The 10,866-nt window shown below is 43.8% G+C and overlaps 1 protein-coding gene across 1 annotated transcript in view; it reads right to left on the reverse strand.

Moving 5' to 3' along the window:
* LOC121872478 (nephrin-like) overlaps positions 1-6,148 on the reverse strand; it is a 32,283-nt gene extending 26,135 nt beyond the window's left edge. The window contains exons 1-2 of the mRNA XM_042375267.1: positions 6,103-6,148; positions 1,734-1,920 (exon numbers count right to left, since the gene is read on the reverse strand). Coding sequence (XP_042231201.1) covers positions 1,734-1,894 — 161 coding nt within the window. The 5' untranslated portion in view covers positions 1,895-1,920; positions 6,103-6,148. The remainder of the gene's footprint in view (positions 1-1,733; positions 1,921-6,102) is intronic.
* Between the last annotated feature and the right edge of the window lie 4,718 nt (positions 6,149-10,866).

Consider the following 10,866-nt stretch of genomic DNA (forward strand, 5'->3'; position numbering starts at 1 on the left):
TGTGTGTGTGTGTGTGTGTGTGTGTGTGAGTGTGTGTGTGTGTGTGTGTGTGTGTGTGTGTGTGTGTGTGTGTGTGTGTGTGTGGTGAGTGAGGTGTGTGTGTGTGTGTGGTGAGTGAGTGTGTGTGTGTGTGTGTGTGTGTGTGTGTGTGTGTGTGTGTGTGTGTGTGTGTGTGTGTGTGTGTGTGTGTGAGTGAGTGTGTGCGTGTGTAAGACCCTGGAGAAGCGAGATACATTTTCAATAAAAGAATTCCGAGGTTTGTACATTTACATTCGACAGCTGCGTCTGACTCTGTGGGGGATGGTTGTTCCCCGCCTCCCTCCTTCAGACAAATATGACCTAAAATACCACCCATTTATTGTTACATATCTGACCTGTTATCGTTCTTAAATTATTATTATATGAAGTAATAACACCATAATAACAAGAATATCTCAAAAATCATAAATAAAATAATTGCTACAGGTTGAGACACTATTTAAACTAGAATCATTTAATCCGTGTCATCCATAACCTAACCTAACCCTCGACACAGGTATATTCATCCTTACATATGTATGAAACAATAGCTCAGATTTTTTTTACTTGATATTAATATAAAAATAATTCAATACAGTATTTTGTTTATTTTCATGTTGGATAATTTTAATTTTAGGTCAGTTTACTTTTTTTTTTCTTACCTGGGATATAATTTGGTGGAGGTTAATGCATAGTTAGAGGTGTATTGTGTGGCCAGAGAGAGGCAGGACCCGCAACCCAGCATTACTACACTGATTAGAGGTGTGTGTGTGTGTGTGTGTGTGTGTGTGTGTGTGTGAACTGTACACACTGAACACTTGGGTGTGAATGTATTAAGAGTAATATTAAGACATCACCAATTGTCTATTTTTAAGTCGTTTGGTCTTGTTAATGTCTTCTTTTATTTACCTCAATATGTCACAACATACATCTATTCACCGTCACATATTTACTTACACTTAATATATTTATGTGTTAACATTTCCCCCGGGACAACACAACACCAAACATGGTGATTGTTCCTGGCTGGTGACTGAGGAGCGACACAGTCTCCCCCTCAACAATTATTCTCACACTGTTTACACTCACTATTCTTCCTCGGTTAACAAAGCCCAAGTTTTTCTTCAACTACAAACACACAGACAATCAGACGGTGCTGTCAGCGATTTCCTTCAACATATTTTTCAGGTCAATTTGAAAGTCAACACATGGAAACACTTTACCAATGTGATAAAACTGCTACTTACTATATTATATATATATATATATATATATATATATATATATATATATATATATATATATATATATATATATATATATATATATATATATATATATATATATATATTTCATGTAATCACAATGAAAACGTGGATAAGATAAATCTTGATAAAATCACACAGGAAAAGAAACAACAGAGAACAGGTGCTCTGTTGTTTCAATATATATATATATATATATATATATATATATATATATATATATATATATATATATATATATATATATATATATATATATATATACAAAGTAAAAATATTAAAACAGGCTGGAGAAAAGTTTTAACAGCAAAGTGTTGTTAAAATGAATAACAAAATAAATATTGATTTTTTAACAATAAAAATTATTTTTTTTACAAATTGTTTGATTTTTTATAAAGAAACTCTGTGATGACTTATGTGTTTGTGTCACTACCTTCTGAGTTGACCCACCTGGTGATGGTGCCACGGAAGAGCCCCGGGGAGTGCCTGACGGAGGGGTCGTCCAGAGTATGAGGGCCAGAGTGCCAGGTGACGGTGGAGGGTGGCACGCTTGATGACGTCTCACAGGTCAACTTGGCCACTTGGCCAGCCTCCACACTCTCGGGGGTCATGGCGCCCACCACCTCCCACGCCGGGACTGTGGGAGACAACCAGGTGATGAGTGGGGGAGTGGGGTGAGTGGGAGATGGTGGGGTGAGTGGGAGATGGTGGGGTGAGTGGGAGATGGAGAATACACTTAACTGACTGACTGATTGATTCCCTGAGAGAACTTTTCCCCCTCGAAATATCCGCATCATTTCGTGTGCTGTTTCTGGGCGTATGATTAGGTTAGGTTAGGTTAGGTTAGGTTAGGTTAGGTTAGGTTAGGCTAGGTTAGGTTAGGTTAGGTTAAAGTATATAGTACCCAACATTTCTATACTAATATAATCAGCTCTTAGTTACCTGTAATTACACAACATTACCTTCTCAACCCTTTCAAGAACGATGATTTAACCCCTCGAGAATTAGACCATAAACTGTCACCCTTAATAAGAGTTATAACTTAAACCCTCGTCCTCAAGGGGTTACATCACATTATTAGTTATTTTATGGTTTTCCCGAGGCCTTGTTCAACTGAGGCAATTACAGGTTAATGTGTTATGATTAGTTAATGTTAAGTAATTAGTGTGGAGATGAAAGTCGAATTATATAGATCTACTAAGAATAAAGGAATTGTTTCCCTTTATGGTAGTTTAAGAATTAAGATAAATCATTATATATATATATTATTAACTATCGTGGTGTCTAATTCTTGTTCCTGTCTCTACTGTGTGTGCTAGGTGTCTGTCTGTATCACTGTCTCTGTCTCTCTTCTCTGTCTGTCTGTCTCACTGTGTCTCTGTCTGTCTGTCTGTCTCACTGTCTCTTTCTCTCTCCTCTGTTTGTCTGTGTCTCGCTATATGTCTGTCTGTCTGTCTGTCTCACTGTGTCTCTGTCTGTCTGTCTGTCTCACTGTCTCTTTCTCTCTCCTCTGTTTGTCTGTGTCTCGCTATATGTCTTTCTTTTGTCTGTCTGTATGTCTCTCTGCCTGTCTCTCTGTCTCCTCCTCTCTCTCCTCTGTTTGTCTGTGTCTCGCTATATGTCTCTCCCCCCTGTCTCTTCTCTCCTCTGTTTGTCTGTGTCTCGCTATATGTCTTTCTTTTGTCTGTCTGTATGTCTCTCTGTCCTACTATGTCTCCCTTTCTGTCTGGCCAGTCTTGTGCCTACACTGGCTTTTGTTTTTATGGGCAGAAACATCAGAGTATCAGAGCGAAACAAAAGAGCATCAACAGTATCAGAGCGAAACAAAAGAGCATCAACAGTATCAGAGCGAAACAAAAGAGCATCAACAGTATCAGAGCGAAACAAAAGAGCATCAACAGTATCAGAGCGAAACAAAAGAGCATCAACAGTATCAGGCAAACAAAAGAGCATCAACAAGAGGGAATCCGACACCACTCGTCTGATCAAGTTCCCCCTTGTTTGAGTGCATTATGAGGTACCAAGTTACCAACATTCCATTTACCTCAAAACAACGGGGAATAAACTTAGGTGAGAGAGAGGAGGAGGGGTAGGAAGATGAGGAAAAGGCGGGATTAGTCAAAGAAGAATGGAGGAGGAGGAGGAAGACAAAGAAAACGAGGAGGAAGAGGAGGAGGAATAGGGTGTTGGAGTCCGGTGGATTAAAAGAGGATAACAGAGAACACTCATGGTAAGATAACACATCATAACACTCACCATAACACACCATAACACTCACCATAACACATCATAACACTCACCATAACACACCATAACACTCACGATAACACACCCACACTCACGATAACACACCATAACACTCACGATAACACACCATAACACCCACGATAACACACCATAACACTCACCATAACACACCATAACACTCACCATAACACACCATAACAATCACGATAACACACCATAACACTTACTATAACACACCATAACACTCACGATAACACACACCATAACACCCACCATAACACACCATAACAACAATCACGATAACACACCATAACACCCACCATAACACACCATAACACTCACGATAACACACCATAACACTCACCATAACACACCATAACACCACCATAACACACCATAACACCTACGATAACACACCAACACTCACGATAACACACCAACACCACCATAACACACCATAACACTCACGATAACACACCATAACACACACCATAACACACCATAACACTCACCATAACACACCATAACACTCACGATAACACACCATAACACTCACGATAACACACCATAACACTAAGATAACACACCATAACACTCACGATAACACACCATAACACCATAACACACCATAACACTCACGATAACATACCATAACACTAAGATAACACACCATAACACTCACCAACACACCATAAGACTCACGATAACACACCATAACACCCACGATAACACACCATAACACTCACGATAACACACCATAACACTCACCATAACACACCATAACACTACGATAACATACCATAACACTAAGATAACACACCATAACACTCACGATAACAAATCATAACACCCACGATAACACACCATAACACTCACCATACACCATAACACTCACCATAACACACCATAAGACTCACGATAACACACCATAACACTCACGATAACACACCATAACACTCACGATAACACCATAACACTCACCATAACACACCATAACACTCACGATAACATACCATAACACTAAGATAACACACCATAACACCCACGATAACAAATCATAACACCACGATAACACACCATAACACTCACGATAACACACCATAACACTCACGATAACAAATCATAACACCACGATAACACACCATAACACTCATGATAACAAATCATAACACTCACGATAACACACCATAACACCACGATAACATACCATAACACTAAGATAACACACCATAACACTCACCATAACACACCATAAGACTCACGATAACACACCATAACACTCACGATAACACACCATAACACCACGATAACACACCATAACACTCACGATAACACACCATGACACTCACGATAACACACCATAACACTCACGATAACACACCATAACACTCACGATAACACACCATAACACTCACCATAACACACCATAACACTCACCATAACACACCATAACACTCACCATAACACATACCATAACACTCACGATAACACACCATAACACTCACCATAACACACCATAACACACCATAACACTCACCATAACACACCATCAACACTCACCATAACACACCATAACACTCACCATAACACACCATAACACTCACCATAACACAACCATAACACTCACGATAACATACCATAACACTCACGATAACACACCATAACACTCCCACCATAACACACCATAACACTCACCATAACACACCATAACACTCACGATAACACACCATAACACTCACGAGAACACACCATAATACTCACCATAACACACTATAACACTCACGATAACACACCATAACACTCACCATAACACACCATAACACTCACGATAACACACCATAACACTCACGATAACACCATCAACACTCACGATAACACACCATAACACTACGATAACACACCATAACACCCACGATACCACCATAACACTCACGATAACACACCATAACACTCACCATAACACACCATAACACCCACCATAACACACCATAACACCCACGATAACACACCATAACACCTCACGATAACACACCATAACACTCACGATAACACACCATAACACTCACGATAACACACCATAACACCCACGATAACACACCATACCACGATAACACACCATAACACTCACCATAACACACCATAACACCTACGATAACACACCATAACACCTCACGATAACACACCATAACACTCACGATAACACAACACCTACGATAACACACCATAACACTCACGATAACACACCATAACACTAAGATAACACACCATAACACTCACGATAACACATCATAACACTCACGATAACACACCATAACACTCACGATAACACATCATAACACCTCACGATAACACACCATAACACTCACGATAACACACCACACTCCACCATAACACACCATACCAAGATAACACACCATAACACCACGATAACACATCATAACACTCACGATAACACACCATAACACTCACGATAACACATCATAACACTCACGATAACACTATAACACTCACCATAACACATCATAACACCACGTAAGATAACACACAATAAGATAACAGAGCCATGACTTACAGATGATAGTGAGGTGGTGTTGGCGGTGGTGGAGGAGGAGGCGGGGTTGATCACTTCACACCGCACCACGCCACCGTTATCTGCAGGTACCACCCTGACGGAGGCCCGGCGAGGCTCACGTCCCCCGGGTCTGTGTCTCTGCAATAAGCCTCTCTCTTGTACAGCCTACAGCAGGGGTGGGGGAGGGTTATAGTCTGCAGTGTTGTTTATGACCTTCTTGTTTTGCTTCTCCCCACTATTTCCATTGTTGTTATTGTCTCTCGTGTTAGCACTGTTTACCTTCACCTTTCACTTCAACCTTTATTAACTATTATGTAACCAATATATATTAATTATCTTTACATATGTATTTATGGTGTGTGTGTGTGTGTGTGTGTGTGTGTGTGTGTGTGTGTTATGAAGCTGTCAGTTCCAGTTTAAACTTTACCTGAACTGAGGTGGAGGATGACCGCCTTACTAGTACAGGTGACCAGCTCCTGCCGGCCACTATCTGACCCTGTGTGACCACCTCGACCACCAGGAGTCCTAGTCCTGTGGGAGTAAAGGAACTGTCTTAAGGATACTTACACTCACTCACCACATCCTACACTGTTGTCGCTTCCAAGAGGATTTACTAATCAGTCAAGTTCTGTATTGTGAAGATATGAGAAATATTTAGGTCAATTTACTATTATACGAAAACAAAATAAAAAGTGTAAACAACTCACTTATGATGGTGACGTCACGGGTGTGTGAGATAGGGTCGCCGGCCTCCAGATGGTGAGCCTCACACTTACCGTCGTCTCTCTCGTCTGTCCTGACCTCGTGGCTTCCTGGGTTAATTGGGAGGAGGTTATCCAGCCTCCTCCGTCATCCCGTTACCTCCGTGGACGTGGTGTTTACTGGAGTACCTGTAGAGGCGTACTATTAACCCCTTGAGGACTATTATTGATCCCTGAGTACGATGACTTAACTCCTGATTACGACGACTTAACCCTCTGAGTACGATGATTTAACCCTTACATGATGATTTAACCCTACATGACGACTTAATAAGAAGTTAAAACTCACCGTACTTCTATAATAATCATCACACACAAGGGTAAAGTTATCGTACTCAATGGGTTATGTAGGGTGTGGGCATGTCTCTGTATGTCAGATAAAATCTTACCTTACCTAAAACAAGGTCACGTACCGTCCACTGTCCAGGTGATGGTGGCGGGTGGGTTGGCGGGGGTGGCACACAGGTGAGGAAGGCTGTCCTGCCGCCACCACTGCCGTTCCACTCACACGCACCTGAGTTGGAGCGTCTGTACGTACGATAGTGTTAAATCAGGGTTATATTGACAAGATCTTGGACTTATAGGTGTGTGTGTGGGTGGGTGGGTGTGTGGGGTGTGTGGGTGGGTGTGGGTGGGTGTGTGGGTGTGTGTGGGTGTGTGGTGGGTGTGTGGGGGTGTGTGTGTGTGTGGGGGTGTGTGTGTGTGTGGGGGTGTGTGTGTGGGGGTGGGGGTGTGTGTGTGGGTGTGTGTGTGGGGTGGGTGGGTGTGGGTGTGTGTGTGTGTGTGTGTGTGTGTGGGGGTGTGTGTGTGTGTGGGTGTGTGGGGGTGTGTGTGTGGGGGGTGTGTGTGTGTGGGTGGGTGGGTGGGTGTGTGTGGTGGGTGGGTGTGTGTGGGGGTGTGTGTGTGTGTGTGTGTGTGTGTGTGGGTGGGTGTGTGAGTGTGTTAATACACCTCTTACTGTACTGTATGCTCACAATAAACATGCAGTGGTGTATGTCAGCATGTAATCACAATGACGTGACCACAATACTGCAGTCGAATACAACATAACTTAAATGAAACATGGAATTCATGATAGTTTAACCTTTGAGGTTGATGGTTGAACACCTTGAGGTTGATGGTTTAACACCTTTGAGGTTGATGGTTTAACACCTTGTGGTTGATGGTTTAACACCTTTGGAGGTTGATGGTTAACACCTTTGAGGTTGATGGTTTAACACCTTTGAGGTTGATGGTTTAACACCTTGAGGTTGATGGTTTAACACCTTGAGGTTGATGGTTTAACACCTTGAGGTTGATGGTTTAACACCTTTGAGGTTGATGATTTAACACCTGAGGATGATGGTTTAAACCTTTGAGGTTGATGGTTTAACACCTTTAGGATGATAGTTTAAACCCCTTTAAGGTTGATGATTTATCACCTTGAGGATGATGGTTTAACACCTTTGAGGTTGATGGTTTAACACCTTTGAGGTTGATGATTTAACACCTTTGAGGATGATGGTTTAAACCTTTTGAGGTTGATGGTTTAACCCTCGTCCACCTGTATTAAAGGTTTTATTTCAAATGTATTGCCCTAAAATCTCATCTCTAAGGTGTTGGCCTAAAACGTATTTGTCACTTTTACAATGCTTTCATTATCAAATCTATCGACTTAAACAGTTTTGCCCTAAAATTTATCGACTCTTAAAGCTGTTTGTTCTAAAATCATAGATCCTTTTAAAGTGCCGTGTCGAGAGAACAACACATTTTCTGTGTCGTGATTTTGACACGGCACTAAAGGAAACTTTTGGCCAGAACTGTCAACACACTTTTCGCGCTCGTTAACTGGTGACAAAGACCGAACAAATTGGGTGGGTAGAGAGAGAGAGAGAGAGAGAGAGAGAGAGAGAGAGAGAGAGAGAGAGAGAGAGAGAGAGAGAGAAAAAAAAATGTTCGTGTCTCGTGAGAAGTAGAACAATGTTGAGGCGACAACATCAGTGAGGGTGGGTCAGTGTTGTGGGCTGAGGCCGAATTAGTGGTGTATTGTATCGATAATCGCCTGGTTCCTCGAGTGCTCTTAGCTATTTCTGTTTAGTGACTCTCTAAAAAACAAATCCCATTTACACCTGCACACACGGTTGAGATGACAGTAGCTGTAAAAAATGTACAACAGTAATCAATACACATACTGAGGTGTGGAGAGTTTTAGGTCACGTAATACAGTGAACACTCAAGAATGAACTTACAGTGAACAGGAGGGTGACGTTAGTGGAGAGAAGGCGGAAGGAGGTCACTGGACACCCTACACTCTGCTACACAGCGCCGTCCTCAGTGCGGAGGCTGTCACTTGCTGACCACAGTCACCACGCGGCTCTTCTTGTTGTTCCTGGGCGACGCTTTGGCCTTGAGGCACACGCCTTCCTGGTCTTGCCCTTGACGGTGTGGTTTTGGGGGTGACCGTGCCAGTACCAGGTGACCCAGGGGTGAGGGTTGCTCCCACTACCCTGCAGGTGAGGGCACGACGCTCCTCGCCCGGAGTACCTCACCTGTCTTGTAGCCGTGGATCATGGGTCTACCTGCGGTCTGTGGTAGAGAGAGGGTGTTAATGATGTACAGGTGATGATCTATACTAATAATACGTCGTAGGTGTAGTAGTGTAGTGCAGCAATGAGTAGACTGGGGTGTAGTGCAACTGGGTGTAGTAGTACTGGGGTGTAGCAGTACTGGGGTGTAAGCACGGGGTGTAGAGTACTGGGGTGTAGTAGCACTGGGGTGTAGTGCAGCACAGGTGGTGTAGTGCAGTACAGTACTGGGGTGTAGTGTAGTACTGGGGGTAAGTACTGGGGTGTGTAGCACTGGGGTGGTGCAGCATGGGGTGTGTGCAGCACTGGGTGTAGTGTAGCACTGGGGGTGTAGTGTAGTACTGGGTGTAGTAGCACTGGGGTGTAGTGCAGCACTGGGGTGTAGTGCAGTACTGGGGTGTGGCACTGGGTGTAGCACTGGGGGTGCAGCACAGGGGTGAGTGCAGCACTGGGGGTGAGTGTAGCACTGGGGTGTAGTGTAGCACTGGGGGTGTAGTGCAGCACTGGGGGGGTAGTGCAGCTGGGGTGTAGTGCAGCACTGGGGTGCAGCAGCACTGGGGTGCAGTGCAGCACTGGGGTGTGCAGCACTGGGGGTGTAGTGCAGCACTGGGGCAGCAGGGGGTGCAGCAGCACTGGGTGTAGTGCAGCACTGGGGTGTAGTGCAGCACTGGGGCAGTGTAGCACTGGGGTGTAGCAGCACTGGGGTGCAGTGCAGCACTGGGGTGTAGTGTAGCACTGGGGTGCAGGTAGTACTGGGGTGTAGTGCAGTACTGGGGGTGTAGTGTAGTACTGGGGTGTAGTGCACTGGGGGTGTAGTGCAGCACTGGGGGTGTAGTGCAGCACTGGGGGTGTAGTAGTACTGGGGGTGAAAAGCAGTACTGGGGGTAGTAGTACTGGGGTAGTAGTACTGGGGGTGTAGTGTAGTACTGGGGTGTAGTGCAGCACTGGGGGTGTAGTGCAGCACTGAGGGTGTAGTAGCACAGTGTAGTACTGGGGGTGTAGTAGTACTGGGGTGTAGTAGTACTGGGGTGTAGTGCAGTACTGAGGGTGTAGTGCAGTACTGGGGTGTAGTGCAGCACTGGGGTGTAGTGTAGTACTGGGGTGTAGTGTAGCACTGGGGGTGTAGTGCAGTACTGGGGTGTAGTAGTACTGGGGTGTAGTGCAGTACTGGGGTGTAGTGCAGTACTGGGGTAGTGTAGTACTGGGGTGTAGTGCAGCACTGGGGGTGTAGTGTAGTACTGGGGTGTAGTGCAGTACTGGGGTGGGGAGGGGGCCTAAACATAAACATGACAGCCAATGCCAAAATACAATAAAATAATATTAATATAATTCTTTTGAGACAAACCATAACGCAACTCTTTCTTACATCATAGTTACTGTATTTTATCTTGTGTAACTAACTCGAGAGCAAATACGTAACCGAACGGAAGCACAATTGA

The sequence above is a fragment of the Homarus americanus genome, unplaced genomic scaffold (genome assembly GCF_018991925.1).
Source record: "Homarus americanus isolate GMGI-L3 unplaced genomic scaffold, GMGI_Hamer_2.0 scaffold11302, whole genome shotgun sequence".
NCBI classification, from domain to species: domain Eukaryota; kingdom Metazoa; phylum Arthropoda; class Malacostraca; order Decapoda; family Nephropidae; genus Homarus; species Homarus americanus.